Source organism: Doryrhamphus excisus, chromosome 5 (genome assembly GCF_030265055.1).
Source record: "Doryrhamphus excisus isolate RoL2022-K1 chromosome 5, RoL_Dexc_1.0, whole genome shotgun sequence".
NCBI lineage: Eukaryota > Metazoa > Chordata > Actinopteri > Syngnathiformes > Syngnathidae > Doryrhamphus > Doryrhamphus excisus.
Window position 1 is genome coordinate 6,182,612 of NC_080470.1, and position 23,977 is coordinate 6,206,588.

Consider the following 23,977-nt stretch of genomic DNA (forward strand, 5'->3'; position numbering starts at 1 on the left):
TGATCAATTCATCGATCTTTATGCCCATCCCAAGCCCCAACTGTAAAAAATAATCTGTGAATTTGGATTTTACAATAACTGTGAACCTGCTGCACGGTGACCAAGTGGTTTTCTCCAGGTACTCCGGTTTCCTCCCACATTCCAAAAACATGCTAGGTTAATTGGTGACTCCAAATTGTCCATAGGTATGAATGTGAGTGTGAATGGTTGTTTGACTATATGTGCCCTGTGATTGGCTGGCAACCAGTCCAGGGTGTACCCCGCCTCTTACTCTCTGAGTAAACACGACTCAGTCATTCTCAGTGCTTCAGTATAAAAGTCAGTGTTTTTTGAATAACCCATTAAATGTCATTTTAGTGTTATCCAAAGGTACATTTTAAAACAAAAATTACACAATGCTTCACAATGCCAGTAGTGTTCAGATGAGTTGCTCATCCAGATTACATAAAAATGTAATTTAATCCAGCACCCTCAGGTTCGCTGTTGGCTGTTGAGTTGGCTGTGTTTGTCACCAATAGAAACTCAATATGAGCCCTATCTATTATCAGAGGGACAGAAACCGCCATACAAATACCTTGCAACTTACCAGTATTCATGTAATGAAGGCTAATACAATACACTCATATGTGACTTTACTCATCTGTATACACCAATCATTATTTGCACTATGACCCATTTATCATTGCACTAAAATTAATATATCTGCAATATGTCTGCTCCTGCATATGCTCCTGTGCAATACTATGTGTATATTTGGATATCTTGTATATATCTTGTTAAATTGCCTTTTTTACTTACTTTTATATACTTTTTTTTTAACTTGACTACTGCACTGAAAGGAGAAGCTCTCCAATCTCGTTGTACATCTTGTATCATGACAATAAAGGCCATTCCATTCCATTCCATTCCTATGTTCACACTGCAGGGTAAGATGCCCAATAAAATACATTTTTATTTTTGTCAATGTGAATGCAAAGCATCCGGGAAGTGATGTGCATGCACCAAAGCACAATGTCAAATGTATTGCAGTGTGTTTACCAAAGTATAAAGATTACTCCAGTATGTGTGCTGTCCTTGGTGCTTTTGTGCTAATTTCAAGGTTTTTGTGCAACAGAAGTCAATATTTTCTTAACCAAATGATCCTGTGAAGTACATTAAGAAGGGGGCAAGAATTTTGGCTACGTCAGCGTGTGGAGAACTTGCTGCAACGTCTGTTGCAATAGAGCCATCCACCCACACACGTTGGTGCTGGAACATTGCCGTGAGCCACTTCACTGACACTTTTTTAAACTAACTTTGGAATGACGAGATGAGCTTTTGCCTATCTTTTGTGTACCTTTATACAAGTCTCGGTCAGCACTGCAAAATTAGATTAGATTAGATTAGATTCAACTTTATTGTTATTGCTCATGTCACTGGTACAGGGCAACAAAATGCAGTAATTACAACTTTTGATGACGTTTTGGTCGGATACATAAATGCAACCGATGGTTCATACTGCAGTAGCATTGTGTACATATCTGACATGTATCTACATTTGAAAGAAATCTGAATTGTGCTGTCCACACTGACATGAAAAAATCAGAAAGAGGTCACATGTGAACAAGGAAATATCGGAATTAACCTGCATTGTGAACTTAGCCGATGAGGAGGAGTCTCAACTGTCATCATCAGACGAGTTCTGACGAATCCAGATGAATTTTGCTTGTAAAGCACCCGAGCATGAAGATGAAAAGGAATAATCAGAAACAAAGCCGGGAAACCTGCTAGAATTTGCATTATGTTGACCTGTAAGCTTGTTAGGTTCTTCTCTGTCGTCAAATTGACAAATATTTCCTTCACAGCAGACAAACTCATTCATTACTCCTTTTTCAGGAGCATCTGACATACAGTAGGTAAAAGAAAGGGTAAACATCAATATGCTATTCCCTGCAGAGCCTGCTTGCAGATCATCATTGGCTGCAATATACTGCACACACACCTATAAACAATAAATCACAGAAATGATGAAAGCGTGTCTCTTTTAATAGCTTACCTGCCACTCCTCGTCAAAACTATCTGCCACTCAAGATAAAATCACTGAGCCACTGCCAATAAACATTGACATAATAGCATGGGAGTGAATTACTGGCTGGCGTCCAGGCCAACACAAACTGGCTTCAACTTGAAAAAGCTCAGTTTAATGCAGCTGGTTACACTGTACTCAATTATTGTTAATGTGAGGAAGAGGTGTCAAAAAAGGGTGTGCACGCTTTCAGTCATACCGGGATACTAATATAGGATGATTGAAGTCTATAAATATGATTGATGTAAATTTATTAAATGACCTTCTTGCAAATGTGGAACCCCTCATCAGTGCCACCCCTCCCTATACGATGAGAAAATGCACTGTGCACAGGCCCCCACCATCTGGGCAAAATGCGCAAAGGATGTGTAATCTGACACTGTGCTTGTTGCCACAATGATTGACAGCACACAGAATTAGAGAGTAAAATGGCAAATTTTACTTGTTTGTCTCTGGTGGTGTAATGGTACAGCTGCTACCTTTTTAAACAGGAGGCTGTGGGTATCAAGTCTAGCCCAAGACTGTTTAAAAAAAATGCCAAAAAAAGTATTAATTTAACAATTTATTTCCTATGTATTTGGATTACTGTGAAATGTTTGTTTCTTTCAGCTTTTTCCTGATTACGGAGTCACAAAGCAGATCTTTTTGACCTTCCTAACGAATACCAATGATGCTTACTAGTGCAGATTCTAACCTGAGGCATGCGCTCCAAAGTCCAGAACGCTAAACACTTCACCACGGCGGGCTCTATTAATGTGAATTATAAAACTATTTTAATTCAGGGTGAAGTCAAATGCAATAGAACCCCAAACAAATGTCCCGGTTAGTATGTTTTCCAGTTTACATTTTAAAAATTACACAAAAATTTAGCATAGGTTCATGAGTATTTTGAAATGCCACCCTCTGATTAAGATTGTACAGTGTTTTTCCAGGAAAAAAAACTTCCAAAAGTTGAACAATACAAGAACACATCACCATACCACCCAATCTCAGCATACCTCAATTCATTGAACATTTGAAAACTGCATTTTTTGCTTTTTATACCTTTTTCTCAAAAACGTATTCCAACTGACAAGAATGTGAGAGCAGAAGTTATGCAACAAATGATAAATATCTGGAAATGAAATCATGATGCTAACAATCTGTAAGTCTCAAATTAACATCAGAGACAACACAGAACAGACACTTGATTGTTTCTTTTATAATTTGACTGCATCCAATGAAAGGATATGCATTCAGATGCACAAGTTTATTACTAATGTTAATATTCACAATTTTTTGAGTCTTATTCTACATGTCAAATGAATACATGCCAGGCCAAAACATGTAGTCTTGCTCTTAGAACCATGTTGGGTTATCCCTGGAAGTTAATACATGCATAACAGTGTGACACATTTAAGAAGAAAGTCAGTCATCCACTGACAGATATGCAAAGCGTCCTTCAGCTGGTTAATTTGCACACTTTTGAATATATTCATCAGTATTCCTCTTGTCTACCTTGTTGCAGTGCACAGTTTGGGGAGTGGCAGGGAACTCAACAAAGAGCCAAGAGAGTGGGATGATCTGTGAGCTATACATTCAGATTCAGCATTGCTTTAATTGCTGTCTATCATCCTTTGACATCTACGGTATGTTATTTTACACAACAATCTACATAACGTCTTTATATAAATATATAATATATAGATTTGTATTTACACCTCTTGAAAAAAAGTAGTGCATTCTATGCTATGAAAGTTAAATACAAGTGAGCACACAGAGGTCAGTACAGGTCAAATATAAAAATACTCACAGCTCACATGCATGGACCAGCAGTTCATTTTCACCATCCACAAAGTAACAGAGTGGCCGAACTGTGCTTTGAAACATTTTAAATACCAAACAACAACCACATCCACATAAAGAATGTGGCTGTTTGACAGTTTGTGGATCTGACACCCAAGACTCAGCAGGGTTCCCCGTTTCATGATGACAGCAACAGCATGACGGTCAGCAGGGTCAAATGTAGTCGTTCAACAGTCAGCGTGTTGGCTGTACCTTTGATAGGCACCTGATGGAGCAGATGAACAGGAGACAAGATAGAAAGAATATAATGAATCGTTGTGAATAATAGCATCAAATGCAGATACAAACAATACCAATTATAGGTCAGCAATGTATTGTTATTTTAGTGACCCTAAAAAATTGGAATGACACCTGACTTGCAATAACCAAATGTTTCTAAAGCCTAGTTGAAATTGAACACAATTTGACACACGATGCCGCATGCCATGCAATATGCATGCAAGTGTAAACGCCGCTTCAGAACACAGGTCATGATGTACTTATAGGTTATCACATGGTTTGTCCGGTATCAGGCCAGGTATCATGCCCCCAAGGGCTGATACTGGCACGCGGGGGCATGATACTGGGCCTGATCTTATTATCACATACTATTTAATCATGAGCTTATTATCACGTACTATTTAATCAAAAGACCATTTTGTTTCCAGAAAATTTTCAGTTTATTACATGTACATGTGTGTTCACGCTCGTGCGCTGTTCTCTGATTGGTTGTTTCACGGGCACGATACCAGAGCAGTGTGCTCTGAGTGGACAGCTACGGGGGCTGATACTGGACATGGTTAAACTCTATATTTTATCAGTATCACTGCCCTGGGCTTTGACACAGTATCATTTCGGCCTTTTCCCGTATCATTCATGGGCGGTTTCCAGGGTACAGGGCCAATTAATACTGTAGTATGTGATAAAGTGGCATATTGTCTATTATGATGGCATCGAGTGGGATGGCCTACCAGTGGTGGAGAACTGAGATGAGGAGGAATGCGGTGCTGAGGAGGAGCCTTGACATCTGTCACTGGACGATGACCGCTGGACAAATCATCTGTGTCAGCACCTGAGAACAAAAATAACAAAGAGGCAACTTATGATTAACGGTCACAACCCACCATGCGTGTTTTTATTTTGTATGTTTTTTTTTTTGCTACGACCACGGCTGCCATGTTTTCAGGAAAGCATGACTGCATGACTTGAGGGGGGACTATACTGCAGAAATCAATGTAAGTGCGGAGCATGTGATTAGTTTGTACGATCGACAAGCATTCTGTGTACTCATTGGATAATTGAACTGTAGATGTGCTGAGCAAGCATGGACAACACCCTTATCACATACCACTTGGTACCTCATTAGGGTCAAGGGTGAGCTGAAGCCTATCCCATCTGACTTCGGGAGCGAGGCCGGGGGTCAGTCCCAGGGCACACCAATTCACACCACCAATTAGTCTCGTTGGCAACTTTCCAGGCTCATCTCAAATGAGCTTGTGCCCCCAACACACACACACTTCATATTTGCCATAGCCAATGTTGTCATTTTCAACCAAGTGGATTAAAGAATATGCTCCATCAAATCATTCATTCATTCATTTTCTACCGCTTATCCTCACAAGTCACAGGGGTGCTGGAGCCTATCCCAGCTGTCTTCGGGCGTGAGGCGGGGTACACCCTGGACTGGTCGCCAGCCAATCACAGGGCACATATAGACAAACAACCATTCACACTCACATTCATACCTATGGACAATTTGGAGTCGCCAATTAACCTAGCATGTTTTTGGAATGTGGGAGGAAACCGGAGTACCCGGAGAAAACCCACGCATGCACAGAAACAATACAAGCAGTTGATGTTTGCTAAATACAAGGATGAAGAGTCTTGAACCAGTCATTATGTGCTATATATTTCACTATATTGACAGTTACTATGGTACCCATTATGTCATTGTATGGTCATATGACCTCGTACTTCGGTACGGGACAAAAAAATTACAAAATTCAAAATAAAAAAACACAAAAAAAACTGTATTATGGAAAGCAGGAAGTGAACAAATGTAACAGTTACTGATTGTAAAAGTACCAGATGGAGGGGTAGGATTAAATAAGCTTTGCTTCTTCCTACTCCTTTTGGACATGTGGAACTGTGAACTGATTATGGGATGCATTCAACTGTAATCTGATGCATGTTCAAATGAAATAAAACCATTACCATTACCAACATGCAAAATCCACACAGAGATGGCTGAGGGTGGAGTCTCCTAGCCTGGGAGGCCTGCGTGCTAACCACTTGGCCATGCAGCCCTTTATCAAACCATTTATATTACAATCACCATATAGCAGTTTCATAAAATACTACTACAATATTTTCCCAATTACTTCCTACTGTATATATCCTCTCCCACCTAATAGCCTTGTGTAATTTATGAGGAGTAAAGTTTGGCATTCAAGTGAACCTTCTGATTTTTAGAACACTTTCCCAACACTATTATTTATTCTATCTTCAGAAAGCAGGAACAGATACCTCAGTTAACAATTCATTTTTTGGTTAACATCCAAAATCTTTGCTAAACTTTTGCCTTGGCTTGAGTCTTGTCAGCCAATCACAGGGCACATATAAACAAACAACCATTCACACTCACATTCATACCTATGGACAATTTAAACACAATTTGTGTTAAAATTTTTGAGTGTCTGGAACAGATTCATTGGATTTACATTATTTTCTATTGGAAAATTTGCTTTCGTTAGAGTTTTGGTTTGAGTCGGACCTTCTGGAACGGGTTAATGATGCTAACCAATGCACCACCGTATATTAGAAGCTCCAAAATGATACTGAGCAAGTCACATAACCCCACCCACCTCAGTTCAGGGGGAAGTCACTGCTATATTACACAGTACATCCATGCAGTAGAGTGTATTAGATGCAGATGCAAGGAGCGCTACGCCTTTAACTTTATTTAGTATGACCTATTAATATTCACATCAACCCCTACCCTCTTTTCAGCTTGCCTCCAGCTGGTTGCTTGATAGTTCACCTTGGACTAAGCACAGTGACATTCACTATTTTTTTTGTTTTGATTGCTTTTATATGCTAAATAATGGGAGGTAATAATTTCTCTACATTTGAACTACAAAGTGAAGGATGAGACAAGGAGAATGCACCATGACGTCAATTTAAATGTCCCCGTACTTAACATTAAAATCTAACTTATTGTGTGAAGACTGTGGTGTATTATAATTGAAGCGATCAGCACCACCTTGTTAAGACAGATTAATGCAGGACTGTTAAAATACCACCCCACTGTGTCAATTCCTGGTGTCACATTCCTCCTTGAAAATGAACCTTGCTGAGCCTTTGTGCAGGTCTGCACATTGCTAGGTGACATTGTAGTTACAGTGGAACTTTGGTTAGAGTCCTCCCCGTTTAGTGTGTTTTTCAGTTAGCATTAAAATTTATACCACAATTTTGCCTCGGTTTGCGTGCATTCTATTGTAGTTTTACATGCATTAAACTTCTTAAAGGGCGGAAAAATTCATTGTGGGTGCTCTATGAACAAATAAACCACACACTCACAGACACATAATAAAGATAGTTGGAAAATTCCGTAGGCGTAATCTGTCCATAGTGACCTAACTACCACTATACAGTGTTGACAGAGACCGACTCAGTTGTTTGGGCACTTGAGTCCATAGAAAGATACGTGGGCAAACAGACTTAGTCGCCCACTTTGGCCATGTGATAACCGAGACAAAAAATTTTGGACAATAACTTTCGTTAATAAATGAACCCTATGAAAACTGCCGTGTACGAAAACTGAGGTTCCATTTTAGTAATAATGGAAGAGGGAGAATATTTTATATAGTAACTTATTGTATTCAGTGTACAGTGCATGATGTCGCCACATCGTGGTTTGAATTTCGCAGCTCATTCATTCATTCATTCATTTTCTACCACTTTTTCCCCACGAGGGTCGCGGGGGTGCTGGAGCCTATCCCAGCTGTCTTTGGGCGAGAGGCGGGGTACACCTTGGACTGGTGGCCAGCCAATCACAGGGCACATATAGACAAACAACCATTCACACTCACATTCATACCTATGGACAATTTGGAGTCGCCAATTAACCTAGCATGTTTTTGGAATGTGGGAGGAAACCGGAATACCCGGAGAAAACCCAAGCATGCACGGGGAGAACATGCAAACTCCACACAGAGATGGCCGAGGGTGGAATTGAACCCTGGTCTCCTAGCTGTGAGGTCTGCGCACTAACCACTCGACTGCCGTGCCGCCAATACAGGCTATTATTAGTCAAAAAATATTCACGTGTAAGCAAATTTCACACATTTTTGGCCTAAATTAAGCACTTTTAGCATAGAAATGACTAAAACTAAAATACAAATGTAAGAAATCGAAAGACACATTGAAAGACATGTTGATATGTAGTATTCTACACTGGTAACAAGGTGTAAAGTAATGTTACTCTGACGACCTAATGATGTAATGTTGATGTCAATTCTGATGTCCCTGAACACACCTCCATTGCTTTTATTGTTATTGGTACATAAGGAGGAAGTATTGAAGGAGAAAGCGCGAGGAGGAGTGTGTGAGCTGAACTACAGTTCTGTATTAAAGTCTTGGCTTTAAGATTGGCAATAAAACAACAACAAAATAAAAAAAACCCCATCAGATTCTGTGTGACTCAATTAGAAAGAATAAGAAACTGTCAATGCTAACATTTGTGAGTCTGCATTAATACAAATGTAAATGGGCTCTTGGGGTGTTATTTCATGTCGAGAGGACTCTGACAGTGTTAACAACCATACTTGGGTCGTTCCCTTTGCTCTATGAAAATATTCCATTTATTAATAAGGACCCAATTAACTGCAATGAACAAGGGAAGACTATTTTATTTGAGGACTGCAGTTTGTAGTTTGGTTTTTCGTTCAGGTCAGCCAAAAGTTACCTGAAATAGTAGTGAACGCCTCTTTCCAGCACAGCTGGTATCCCCAGAGGAGCTGACATGAAGGTTCAAATGAAGGACACCGGTACTTTCTATCTACTCTATTCGGGCTGAGGAGGACAGACGGTGGCTACATGGAAACAACAATACTTGAACTTCTACTTTCCAAACAAATTAAACTCTATTGTTCACTAGTGATTTCTAATTAAGATTGCTTCTAAAATAATACTATATAGAAAAAGAAGCTATTACCCAAGGGTGAATGAGGTGAGTTAGGCTCCCAGGCAGGTGGAGCATTGCTATAAATCATAACTTTAGTGACCCACATGGAATATGCTGATTGCTATCAGAGATTTTTTTTATCTTTCTCGCATTCAACCACACAATACACACACTTCAAAGATTTAGTCTCGAGAAATATGCCTTATAGCTGGTTAATTAAGGGATCAGGTATGATGTTTTTCACATTTTAGCCTAGAAAAATATTTCCATCCATCCATTTTCTAGGATTAAGTATAAAAATGACTTGCAGAGACAGAGGATACAAATTTCAATATTTGCATACTGTGCCATAAAAACATTTCCATCGGAACAACACAGCATTTACTTGAAAATAGCATAATCAGTTGTATAATGACATATTTTCTCACCAAATTTTGACCTGCAATCTTATTTCTACACGTGAAATGGATAGTGTGGCCTGATGCAGACAATTTTTCTTGAACGGACATTTGGCGAATAAGGATGCTTAAGTATTAAGCGGTGACATCAGGTTCCTGTCACAGTAGTTTGTAAATACTGTAGTGTTTGGAAACATGTTTGGAAACATCCTTTTATGCTCCCACTGTAATTTCCACTCTAGCATTTCAAAATGAGGTATGTTCCCCTCTTAATTTCTTTGCGAATAATGCATAAATCTTAATGACAGGCAAGTGGAAGATGTGGGCATCTACAGTATGAATATTTACAATTTGGTATTTATCCAAATTGGCAGAGACCCAAGCTATACTGGGTGTCATTTTAGTTGACAGATTGATCAGTGGACGTCAGCTAAACACAATCTACAATCGACACACTGCTACTGTGTAATTGTGTGTAATGTACACGTGTGTGTGTGTGTGTGTGTGTGATTTGAAGGCAAAAGATATGCAAGAGTCGATTAATGTTGGATATCAAATGAATGTGCCGTTTTGTACAGAACTGTCAAATGAGGCCTAATTATGTCAAATCTCAATTTGCCTCAATCAGGCATTGTCTCTCTGCTACGCACACACACACGCACACACACAAAAGATGACCTTCAAAGGTTTCTGGATAGGATAGCATATGGGTTTCTCAGTGTGAGTGCCTGTGTGTGCAATTGTGCTTGTGTAGGTGTGTAAATGTATCCCCAGTATTTCTAGATGAATCAGTAATGAGCATTTCATTACTTCAGCCTCAGTTCCCATGAGGGGACGCGCACACACACATGCACACACATGCACACACACGCAGTGCAAGAGGTTGCTGCAAAGGATAACCCAGCTCAAGAACTTCAATAGTGGACAGAATCAAATGATAAAGGTCGATTTAAGAAAGAGCAAAGAACAACCAAATAAAAGAAAAACTATTAATTTAGCTTTTAAAGTGGACCATTTTTCGGCCCTTTGTATTAAGTTGTGGGCTCCTATAGAACAGCTCCACACAATAACCAGCACAGAAAGCGTTCTAGTTCTTCCAGAATCTGCACCTATTCAGCTGTATTTCTTTGGATTTCGTGGTTCCCGCAAAAATGGTTTGTTTTAATATATTCCACCCACGGCCCGACTCCATCTCATATGCATAGAAAGACTTCCGGTTTATGCCGCTAACTGTATAGGAGTTAATAAATGGTACAGTTTTATGTAGGTGTGGGAAAGATCCGTTCAAATAAGTTTGCCACTGATGATTTTTCGTGTAGCAATTTCTGGTAACAGGCTTTATTGCTATTGCTCATCTTCTGGAGACCATAACGCATGCTAATGTTTGGCGTTACAACGGCAATGCACTTGATGGTACCACGCAAGGTTAAACACAGCCTCCAGTGGAATCACTGTGTGGGCTGATTGGTTGAAGGTTATACATCAACACAAACCAGCTGGGATGTTGTAAGCGCTTTGTGGAAATGCCCATCTAAACATACAGGGAGTGTAGAATTGTGGTTCAGGCAGAATGTGCATGGGAAAGAGACCTCTTTAAAGCTATGCCTGATTAAACTCACTCAGGTGTTTAGACAAGCAGGCAGACGGATAGAGCAGGGAAAAGGGCAAAGAGGAGAGAGCAACATAACAAAGGATGTTCGTAGCTTGCATGTAGAGTACAAAGTGCATATTGGGCAGCAGGAAGCTTAGTTGTGTGGAATGAGCAGCATCGTTGGTAGACTGAGCAGGATGAAGCATAAACGCTTGTAATGATGAGACAGTTAGTACATCACATGTTGTTCATATGCTGCCGTTTTTGGTTCTGAATATGAAACTCAGCTGGTGTACATTGTGTACCTGTAAGGTAGTATAATGACATTGTTTGCAAACAGTGACTTTCAGTTTGATCACCTCGTGGTGAGCGTGGATATCAACCGCCATCTTGAAAAACTTTCTAGATCTTCCAGAATCGGCACCTATTCCTGCTGTATTTTTTTAGATTTCCAAAATAGTCTGTTTTAATTTATCCCACGCATTGCTGTGATTGGTCACACTCCAAGACAAAACATTGAAGCAGATCCGGGGAGCGTTATTATAAAAAACCAAGCGTTCAAAGCCATCCCAAACGTATTTCAATGCTCACTTCCAACTGCTCAAACCTCATTATCTGAAATTTTGGCATTCTTTAACACAATAATATAACATTCTAACAATATGTATAGGTCAGAAAAGTGGAAAAAGCATAATAGGTCTCCTTTAATTCCAATATTATTTCCTTCAGTAGAATAAAAAATACCCAAATTCCCAAATGTGCACTTTACTGCATGTGTTTAAAACAGGAATTACATTGTTTTGTCTGTATTTACGTGTTACCAGTGTATTACCTTATTAAATAGTCAATGCATTGTAAGCTTTGACAAGCTTTGACACAGACAAAAATAGAGAAAAAAAATCCTTTAGCACAAATGCTGACATACATGTTGGGTATCTTGAAAGAGCTTTACTCTATGATCATACTGATTTCATTCAGAGCACGTTTTCAACCCCAGTATCAGAGAGGGTATGGATTACACAAAAAGGTTGTTTCATTTTATTGCACTGATCAAGCTGAACGAAAGGCTGTCTCTAGTAACTAAGGAAGATTAGAAGCCTACATTATTATTCATTTCCCATTTAAGCAGCCAAGGAAAAACTGTTGTTACCGTCGGAGTTCATTAGCTTGCATTATTACACAATGCAATACACAGAAACAGTGTATTGATTTCCTTATGAATCGTATAAGCAAACAAATGACAACAAAATAAACAAATAAATATCACATTACTCTCCAGAAAGTAACAAAATCTGCCTTTCTTTGTTTCCCTCACATCTCCTCTGTTTTCATTGTCATCAAATAGGTACCCATGGGAGGGAAGACCACCTGGTAACCATGGTTACGGTGATTGAGTGCCCCATGTGAAAACATTCAACCCTTTTTACACACACAAACATGTCTTTTGGAAGATACAGACATATCAGTGTTGTGAACATACACCAGAACATTACTGACAAAGGCTCACCAGCCGCTGCTTTCACAAGGCAAAGTGATGATCATTTTCCAGGATACACCCTCATTAACGGCTGTAATGTGATTCAGTGATGTCGATGTAACATTTGTTACAACATAATGGTTTGTGGCTACACGCATGAGAGAGAGAGAGGAGAGGGAAAGCTGTGATTACATTTACATTATTGACGTTATAGAACATGTCTCGGGAGGCAGGAGGATTGAAGGACTGTGCTGGTTTGAGGAGGGGAAAAAAAATCAATCATTTTAATCTCTGTGAATTCCTGAGGTGAGGGAAATGAGAAATGACAAAATGAAGTGAGTAGGATAGTGAAAGATACTTCTTTGCATATAACCCCAGCACCGTGTCTGTGTGTAATACCTACTTTGACATCCTCATGTCATCGTGACACCAAATAAAGTAGACCCTGACAAGTAGGAATCGGGATTCTGACACATAAGAAGTAAGGTATAGAACAGAAAGACACTGGCAGGGCAGAGCTCCCCTCCAGGTAAGAATAAAAACCCTGCTGTGTTAAAAGAATTCAGCCCTTCCTCAGCTCATGATGCTCACTACGGCATTAAGTTATGTGCAAAAAAAAAACCATTATGCTGTTTCACTTGTCGTTTTCATAGAAACATGCTTCAGCTTGCTCAAGGATACTGCAGCAATCTGGCTGTTGTTAAATAGGTTTGTGATTTCCGACTGGCCCTGAATGTGACAGGCTTCTCACTCGGCGTGTGTGGGCGTGGGATGAGGGTGGCTGTGTGCTGAGTTTGTTTTGTGATAGAGTCTCACATCTAGAGACCAATACTAACTTTTCAATTCATTTATGAGTGCATACGTAACAACCAAATATTTTATATAATAAAGCTATTTTATTTCGCAAACTTGTTTTTCGAGATGCCGAAACAACACCTTTCTTGAGGTGGACAAAACCCACCACACATTCATCAGCGGTCCCGGCATGACCCCAAAAAAAGCAAAAAAAAATCCCACTTTTCCAACGGGTCGATTATCGCATGTTTTTTCAGGTCCGCGGCTCACCAACTCACCAGATCCATCACAGCCGTCTTCATCATCACAATCATCTCCGCTCCCCGTGTCAGTTTCTGCACTCCCGCCTTCCTCGTCATTGCCCTTTCTCCTGGCTTTGCTTCCCCAGCCAAGTTCCAATCGAAGTTCCTGAATGAAGCACATACAAGTACCAATGCACATTACAAATTTTGTATTATTGGATTAAGCAAATTGATTGCACTGAATGATTTCGTACCATCAACTGTATTCATATCCAAGCTGCGTATAGTTATAAGTAATATATGTCGAAATCCAAGGCTCAACTGATGCCATATACTGTAGGCCAAAATCATGGTAAGATTTCCTATTATTGTGTATGGAAATATGTATATGGGCAGATATTTGCTATCCAAAATTACCAGTCATAAACAGCATATCTATTGTACAGTATAGCTACAACTGATCATGCCACCTTGAATTCTTAGTATGCAAAAACTGACTGACATAGTACATCATTAAGGAACATGCAACAGAAGAAGAAGACATCTGGCCTCCCCATACTGTGACAGGGTGGGACATTCGGGTGTAAGGTTATTTTATGACAGCATGTCCGAGGGGATTGGTGACAAACTATAGAGTATGTGATGATTCACCACTGTGTCATCAGACTGCAAATTAGGGCAATATGCACCACAATGTTTTTTTTTTAACCAGGACATGTCATGTGGAATGTAAAATAATATGTATGTATTGTATGTAGGCGTGAAACTAATCCAACAAGAAAAACATTATGTGGAGAACAATACTTTTTTTCCCCACCTATTGTCAGTTCATTTTTGCATGGGGTTTTTAAAATGTGAATGTCACATATGGACACAAGTATAACGATTAAAATTAAAAAAATAAGTTAAAATACAATTATCCAATTATCTCCTTGTCCTTCTGAGAATTCAGCATCACTGCCAGTATAAGCGCCTTTGATATGAAAATTTAGCCGGACAGTATATAGCGTATTCTTACCATTTGTCAGTCGCATCCCCCATGTGTAAAGACCTTTGCACCCAATACAAATTTAATGTGTGAGGAGACGGGGTTAGACTTCTAATGAAGCTATCACTAGCCATGTTGTCATCTGATGTCATTTAAGTGAAAAGATGGATGCAGAGTGGTGAGGCTGCTGACCTTTTCTATGTAGGAGTGGTTCTCACAAGGTTGATTAGGCCCATCCTGATTGGTTGAGCATGTACACGCAAATTTTAATTGCAAGGATAACGAGTGACTAAGCTAACTGAATCCCATTAGATGTGAAAGCTTGCATGAAACAGGGCACAGTGCTCCAAAGGTCTAATTAACACCTACTACAGAATAGGACCATTGGAAGACAAGACAAGAGGGAAGCAAAGACGGAGGAAATGACACACCCCTGAAACAATGTTGATACCATAATTAATATTCCAAGGATGTGTCTCTGTTATATTTAGTTCCTCTTCTCATCCTGGCAATATGGGTGTGTGAACAGCAGAAATGACAGCCATGAATAATAATTAATTAAAGGTTTGAATTAATGTCTCTCCAATTTGGGTAGGACTTAGTTTCAAAGGTGACCTTATAGCTCACTTCGAGTGTGGACACTTTCGTTTTGTCAGTTTATCGAAACCAGGAAACACAAAGAGCATAATTTCCAGCCAAAAACAATTAGTATCAAATATAAGCTGACTTCACGCTTTGAATCATCTCATAGCCTGTTAGCATTTACCATCAACAGTGTCTTGAGCATGTAATTATACTTTGTAATCTTCATAGTGTTTTGAGTTTTACTTTAGGGTATTTGGTTAGAAGCGCATTCATTATATTTTCTCACACACAAATATGAGGTTACATGTAATTAATAGGCCGGAAAAGTTAAACTCATACATAAATAATTACAAGGGGGTATGTGTGGTGAGGAGAGGCTGACTCTGCATTTCCTGCATGCAAATGCAACATGATTAATGGAGCCACCACCAAAATTGCACAGAAAGACCTTTAACATGAATATGAGAAAAATAAACCCAGCATGTCGCAGTAGGATTTTGCCATGAATAGTCCATTACACTAATAGCGCTTGGGGAGAACAGAATTCATAAGGTTGCTTTGAAAATGAAGCACATAGTTGGCCTGATCTACTAAGATCCCAAACAACAAAGACTAAATTGCGTGAGCAAAGAATTACCGTACTATTTCTGAGCCATTTTAAAGAGGTGAAAAAGTGGTATTTAAATGTGGATAGTGCATGGAGAATTTAAGGCAGATGTGATGGCGGAGGATACAAATAAAGAAACTGCTGAACTCCGGTAGAGACATCACATCATCATAATAATGTTATATTAGTTTAATTTTAATTTGCACTGCACCAATTTTACAATATAACATATGAAACCATCGATTTCCAACAGCTGGGTCATGACCCAAAAGTGGGTCGCATTTTCAGTTTTTCATGGTTCTATGACTAGGCAAAAAGTAATAATAATAATAATGTAATGACCTGATGTCCATGAATGCACCTTGGTTTCTTTTCTGTGCCGTCACAATGTGCGTGCCATCTTTATTAGCGACTTTGTTAAGCTTTAATGACAAAAAAATAATAATATGCCATCCATGCAGCACACAGTTGCAGATATCCGCTAGAGAAGAGCGTGCCTTAAATATACCTTAAGATATCTGAAAAGTCTGAGTCGAAAAAACGTCCACAATTTGGGTGATGCAGTCAAACCAGTAGAGTACCACACTTTGCACTTTATTAGGTTATGATAGGGCTGCACGGCGGACGAGTGGTTAGCGCTCAGGCCACACAGTGATGAGACCAGAGTTCAATTCCACCCTCGGGCATCTCTGTGTGGAGTTTGCATGTTCCCGTATATGCGTGGGTTTTCTCCGGGGACTCTGTTTTCCTCCCACATTCCAAAAACATGCTAGGTTAATTGGCGACTCCAAATTGTGCATAGGTATGAATGTGAGTGTGAATGGTTGTTTGTCTATATGTGCCCTGTGATTGGCTGGCGACCAGCCCAGGGTGTACCCCGCTCTATGCCAGTTAGCATGTAAGCACGTTAACATGTTACCCTCACTCTTTTATGCTGTTTCTCTATTTGTTCATCTGACAGCCTCGCTCGCTGTCAATTAAAGCTCTTGAACACAACCAACATCATTGCAAATGACCTTGATGGATGATATGAATAATCATTGCAATTCCTGTCAGCATATTACCATCCTGTCAAGAGCTTTGAGAGTGCTGCATAAATCTGTTGTAATTGCTGAATTAATGCATTACTGAACATTATTATCAACATATGCTTGGAATGGTGACATTTAAATGTATTGCATTAGGCAGCACTTCACTCAAGTGGTGATAAGACATGATTGAAAGCCAAATGAGGGTGAAGATACATTAAACTCACAGACACATACATTTGTCCTTCTAAAGTTGTCAGGACTAATGTATTCAGAAATAAAGGATGATTTACAAGTCTTCCAAAATAAATCCAAGAAATCTATGAGGTGCATGGGTAAAGGAAATGCTCTACTTGTGGAAAGTGGTGCCACAAAATTGGAGTGTCTGTGTGGAGGTGTACATTTCATGTGTTTTCTTCTTGAAGATGTAAAAATAATAATAACGTTGTTCCGTTCGTCCTGTTCCTCAATTTGAATCAATACCATTCTGATCACCTTAACGTTTTGTCATCAGTTAGCTATTCGGAAGTATTTTTACGAGATGGGAATTCTATTCCCCGTGCATGCATGGGTTTTCTCCGGGTACTCCGGTTTCCTCCCACATTCCAAAAACATGCTAGGTTAATTGGCCACTCCAAATTTTCCATAGGTATGAATGTGAGTGTGAATGGTTGTTTGTCTATATGTGCCCTGTGATTGGCTGGCGACCAGTCCAGGGTGTACCCCGCCTCTCGCCCGAAGACAGCTGGGATAGGCTCCAGCACCCCCGCGACCCACTTGAGCATAAGCGGTAGAAAATGAATGAATGAATGAATGAATGAATGCTATTTTTCACGTCTTGTGTTGCAGGGATCTTGTGTTGACCTGTGTTAGCTGCTCCAGACTATGTTTCGCCCCCTTCAGAACAGGATCAACATGACGGACAGTCATCTCTGGGTTCTCCCTTTGGCCTCTTAAAGTGCTTCCAACCACACGACCTGCATAACTAGAACATAAGAGATATATAAATAAAAATGATGACACATCATATCCAAAGTGTATGATAAATGTGGAAGACATAAACGCTTCACTATATGAACATGGATGTTGGTATTGGTTAGTTAGTGTGAATTTACAAAAACAAACTCAAAATACAGTGGCGGAGATTGTAAAGGATGTAACACGGGCCAAGGACACATACTGTATGAGTTGAAATATGGCAATTTATTTCAAAGAAGGAACCACATGAACTGTGACTAAGAACACAATAACATAATTATGGTTAAAATTGGATTTATAAAGGCTGCATCTGTGGTGCACAAATATTTACAGCTGACATGGCCTTTGCTGCCCTTGTGTAATACAAAAAATGCACTTATGGTTAAAGTAGTAAGCACATTCCTCTCAAGGACTTTCACACAGAAACATTCATCAGGTATGTTATGAGACAGGAAACTTTATTTTTCTAATAATATTTTATGCATGCAGTATTCATGTGCGCAATGCATTTTGGTGTAAGGCAGAACATTTTACATCAGTTTATAAATCTCCGACACAAAGTGTTCTGTCTTGAGGAATCTCTGCACGGTGCAGAAATTTGACCAGTAAGTGCAGACAAGAGTCATCAGTATGAACACATTAAAGACCTACAAAGCCACCAGTGGGCTCTGGAAACACTAAAAGACGAGAAGGGCTTATTAACTCAAATGAGTGTGTGATACAACACCTCTGGCTGTCATCTTACTGAGCACACACTATATTCATCACACAGTAACTTCAGACTTCAAAAGTATACCTCCGAAATATACAAGCATGGACCAATACAAGTTAAAAAACAAACAAACAACATTTTAAAGTTTTTTCATTAAACATTGTGTCTGAGCAACACATTCATTGGGACGCTCCAAGGACGTCAGCCTCCCTCTGGGTTCTGTGCTCAGGGCTCCTATGGCTCCCTCAATAATATACTCTAATGGCGGTAATGCATGATGGGTAGATGTAAGCATAGCTTCTGTTTGTCATTTTAAACTCATATTGGTCCATGTAATGTATGTTTCCTTGGTACATTTTGAGTGTTAAGTTGCTGTGTGATGAATTTAATGGGGTTTGTAATATTACACCCTGAGCCAGACTTTTATATTGAGTAAGTGAGTATAATGAATTGGCAAGCTCGCTGTGATTTTTTTTTCATGCCATTCCATTGTATATTATTCATGATAACATGAGAATATTATTATGTACTGTGAATTTGAGTGTAAGAAAAATCTATGGCTTTGCAGTTATAATATTGAAGCTGTTAATGAAGCCTAATAAGGAAGAGATTCAAGAAAAGGACATTAGCTAAGCCCCTTGTAACACAAATGTACGGAAATTGGTTATGATAGTTGTCAGCTAATGATAGCAATTGGGCAAAGTTTAGATACTACTAATTGAAACTTATTGAATGTGCCATTTTTGGTCATTTTGTTTTTTTTAACCACTAATGATAACACAGGCTAGCTGGAATGAAGCGCTGACTGGATAAAATATTTGGCTCTATTCAAAGTGATCGCCCAGAAAAATCCAAGATAAATTACAATAACCATCACACTCTGTCAGTGGGACAAATAGGTCTGGAGGTTTTATAGACAACCTGTCTGAAGAAAGCAGAAAAACAACACTGCAAAAAAAGTCTATCCGATATACTTTTAATGCATGAGGCACAACTTTTTAATGTCTAAACTGTTATTGGTATAATCAAACCATGGAAGACAAAGCTATAGTGGTCAAGGTGGGCATAAGATTGGCTCTAAAATGAAACAGCCATGTAGTGTTTTAAAAGGAATGCCTTCAGCTATTATTGATTAGCAATTGAGTGAAAGTGACAGGTAGGGCAGACAGAAAATTGGACGGTAGTTATTAGGGTCATTGCAATCTGTACTTTAAAGCTGAGGAACTACAATCATTTTTCATAGTGAAACTATGAAAAATGTAATGAAAATATCAATTATTTATGTACCCCCAGTCAGAAAAAAGTACAAATCCAAACTGTCCTCACTTTGACTGTAAGGACCTTGAGGAAATCTCCAAAATGAAAAGCTAAATGGTGAAACAGGTTTGACTTAGAACGATGCTCTTGTTTGCAGGAGTGGACAGATTTGAGCAAAATGTCTTCTGAAAGCTTAGTAGATTACACTGGTTTCTCACTGCAGTTGGCCAGTTTGTGCAGTGAGAAAAGGTCACACACTACAACTTGCAGAAATGCAGTCTTGCATCCAATTATCTGGTGTGTGCTGAAGGCATCCGGATGTTACTCAGTGAATAATCGATGGTCAATTTCTTGAAATAACCTTACTTACATTATTTCAGACTATGGGGGGAAGCTGGATGAATAGATGGATAGAACAGTGAAAACACACAAACTCCAAAAAGGGAGCTTGAACATTAACATTAATATTAACTATGTAAAAACTACTTGAATTACAGTACTATTAATTCATCTAGAATAAATACAGCAACATTTGATTGCATGTAGTTTCTATTGTGCATGGTGTTGTCTGTCTTGCCAGGACATGTGAAACATGTCCTCCTGGAACAGTGCCGCTGTTGTGAATGAGCTACTGCCAAGATTACAGAATATCCGATCATTTTATCTGTATGATGACAGGTGATAATATTGCCGAGAGACTGGCACAGCAATATGTGACTGTGAGTGATACCTGATAAGACCTCAAGAATGACAGAAATATATCACTTTCAAAATAATGACTGTCAGCTACATTGCTTGGCCTTCAGTTTCTGCACTGTTGCCAAAGGTAACACACACACACACATACACACACAAAGAACCATTCTTCTCATCTCCTCTCATCCCCTGTAGCAAACATCTAACATGTTGGTAATGTGCACAGGCAGATTAAAAGGACACAAAAGCAAACACAAGCATCTTTATACAGAACAAGCAAAATTATTACATCTAAGATAGAGATCTGCTCTGAGGGAGGTGATTACGAGAATCTAATGACACACAACACCTGAGGGAAGCAGTGCTGTGATTACAACAACAAAAACTTGTGAAATCCTTGGGTGTGGCACAAGACCAGCAGCAAAACAATGTTAATGAGGTGTTCAAATCAAAAGCAAGAGGCTTCCCTCTTGTGGACGACATTTGCCATTACACTTTACAGCTGCACTGGACTGAGGGCGCTCTTACACAACCAAATCAACCAATCCCGTATGCTGGTTTATAACTTAGATAATTAAGTGAGTTAAAACGCTTCTCAATGATAACATTCCCTCACACACTTTCCCATTGATATGTCAATGTCACAGTTATTTTATTCTCACTATGCTCACTGAGACCCCTGACATTTGTAAGTAAATTGGGTCAGAGGCTGCAAGAGATGAATGGAGGTCTGAATAGATGAATGGGTATTTGGATCCTTGGATGAATGGATGGATGGAGGGATGAAAAAGCGACGATGTAAAGAGGTCAGAGAGACACTAACTGGACAGATCCCCAGAACTCCCTGGTAAATGAGTCTAAAACACACTTGCACAGACAGATGACTGGATTGTTTTCTTGTTTTTGTTCAGAAACGTCACATAAATCTGTACCATGTGAAGATGGAAGCTGCAAGACTTGCAATATAATTATGAGAAATTAAAAAAGCATAGCTTCTCGCCAGGCATGACACAGGTACAGAGAAATCTGACACATATTCATTGTTGTCATGGTGGGTATTTAGCATTACAGTTACAGTTAATCAGTCCCAGACTGGACTGTGATAAATGAATTTCCGCAAAGCATGATTCCTTATGTATAACTGAAATATTGTCAGAGCGTAAAAAAACCTGGTTATAACATTCTAAATGCAGCTTTTAACATTATTAGAGCCCTCCAGACATGAAATAACAGCCCTATAGTCACCGTTACACTCGTATTACCAAATTTAGTAGACATAATCAGAGAAAATAAGCCATTTAATACATAAATATGACTTCTGATTGTGTGTGTTGAATGAAATACACAAAACCTGAACATATGCTCACCTCTCCACGACATCTTGACCACTCCAACATGTGTGCTGCTCAACCTCTATTTCACTTTCACAAAGCATCTCGGGTAGCTCTGAGAAAAACCACTGGTACCGCTGAATAGAACCTTCAAATTCCCTGAAACAGATTGACTTGATTTTCATGTCAATGTTTGCAAAAGGGAGGGATTGTCATTGTTTCATTATCTAATTAATTTACCTTGAGAGTTTTTTCAAACTACGGCTCTTGTCACTTCTGGATCCTTTGAGAGGGAAAAACCTGCAGAGAGGCACATGTGCATACATAAAACAATACAATTACCTGTATTGTATGTACCTCACCTTTGTGTTTGAAGCTGCAGATGGGGATGAGCACCAGATCCCATTGAGGGAAAAGTCATGGCCGTCCTCTTTGAGGTTATTTGTGTTACAGAGGCAGCAGGGGTTGGAGCGTGTGAGATGTTAGGATGTCCGCTTATCAGCACAAGACCACCTGCCTGGGGTCCACACACCTTCTCTACCTGATAAGAACAACGTTTGAAAAGTGGTGATGTGGTGGTTGAAGGCCTTGGGATACCCTAACATACTGCAGCTGTGAGTATCAGTCAGGCACTCAAACCCCTCCACCACAATTGGTGATGCACGGAGGAGCTGTTTAATTGTCATTTTGGAATATGGTGCTAGCCATTACAAACACAGCTGCAGGACACAAATGGCCCACAGGCCACACTTTTCCACTTTCTTTGTCACATAGTTTAAAAAGAATAGAATTGATCGTTTGATTTCGTGTGAGATAAGGTAATCTAAGAAAAAAAGACTGAATGTTAGTTTTGGCTTGATGTGTAATGAATGAAAGGACTAATCAACATTTAATGAAGTGATATTCTCTTAATAGCATGATTAAGTTTGTGTGTTTGTTTACTTCCCAGGAATCTACTCCAGTGAGTCCAAAGTGTTCTCTGAAAAGTTGGCGGACCACTCAATATCTTCTTCCAACAGTGTGTGCGTGTTATTTGTGTGTCGTCTGTTTGTCCAGAGATTAGCCACAGAAACATTCTCATCACTCAGAACCAAGCAGCATTCTGGGTATGGGGTTGTCCTGCCAACCAGATCCTTTGTCTGACATTGGATTTGTATTCACACGCACAGTCACACAAAGACTGAGGGAAAGCCCAGATTCTCTAAAGAGTGAATCTGTTTTTAGCCCAACTAGGTGTGAGGCTTTTGTGAGGAGGTCCAATTGACAAGCTGAAAGAAACCCACAGCCTTCGTGACTGCGTCCTAAATTCTAATGAGTGGATTTTATATGGAGGTAAGCATGATTAAGCGATGTGGTATTCATTCCAATTTACAAATACACACTGTTGACCATGCAAGGGTCTTTTCATAATGTAAACCAAAATGAATTCTATCTATCCATTTTGTATACCGGTTATCCTCACTAGTGTCGCGGGGGTATGCTGGGGCCTATCCCAGCTGACTTTGGCCGAGAGGCGGGATACACCCTGGACTGGTTGCCAGCCAATCACAGGGCACATATAGACAAAAAAACATTCACACTCACATTCATACCTATGGACAATTTGGAGTCATCAATTAACCTAGCATGTTTTTGGAATGTGGGAGGAAACCGGAGTACCCGGAGAAAACCCACACATGCACAGGGATTCAAACCCTGATTTCCCGACTTTGTTGTAATGAATTCCATTTTTTTTACATCAGTCAGTTAAGTAAATTATGTTTTCTTATTATGTTTTTTCATCGTAAAGTCAGAGTCAAGTCCCGACTCATGCATGTCAAAGTCCAGGTCGAGTTTCAAGTCTTTGCTGAAATTGTCAAGTCGAGTCCAAAGTCATTAAAATTGTGCATTTTGTGTGAATCACGTCCACACCTCTGCTAATAACGATTTAAAACTTGAACAACTTCAGTGAAACTGTCAAAACAGTTTCAATCTGAAATTATTTTAATTTGAATTTAACCCCGCTTAATAAAGTTTATACGTAATTTATATGTCTTTGACATCTCATAAGATCACATTCAATTGTTTGAACTGCCAATATGATTTAACAAGTGACAAATGAGTGGCCACACAGTTAGGAGACCCGGGTCTGATTCCACCCTTGGCCATCTCTGTGTGGAGTTTGCATGTTCTTGTCATGCATGTGTGGGTTTTCTCCAGGTACTCCGGTTTCCTCCCA

The 23,977-nt window shown here is 39.4% G+C and overlaps 1 protein-coding gene across 4 annotated transcripts in view; it reads right to left on the reverse strand.

The window, feature by feature from the left end:
• Positions 1 to 1,500: 1,500 nt before the first annotated feature.
• Positions 1,501 to 23,977, reverse strand: part of LOC131129835 (glypican-5-like) — a 33,423-nt gene continuing 10,946 nt past the window's right edge. For 2 of the 4 annotated variants that reach the window (XM_058073732.1, XM_058073731.1), the window contains 7 exons: positions 22,122 to 22,300; positions 22,000 to 22,059; positions 21,796 to 21,918; positions 17,650 to 17,770; positions 13,614 to 13,743; positions 4,861 to 4,961; positions 1,504 to 4,115 (listed from right to left, as the gene is read on the reverse strand). In XM_058073732.1, coding sequence (XP_057929715.1) covers positions 4,029 to 4,115; positions 4,861 to 4,961; positions 13,614 to 13,743; positions 17,650 to 17,770; positions 21,796 to 21,918; positions 22,000 to 22,059; positions 22,122 to 22,300 — 801 coding nt within the window. In that variant the 3' untranslated portion in view covers positions 1,504 to 4,028. Of the gene's footprint in view, positions 4,116 to 4,860; positions 4,962 to 13,613; positions 13,744 to 17,649; positions 17,771 to 21,795; positions 21,919 to 21,999; positions 22,060 to 22,121; positions 22,301 to 23,977 lie in introns of all 4 variants that reach the window. The other 2 variants (XM_058073730.1, XR_009129900.1) reach the window with 2 other exon arrangements.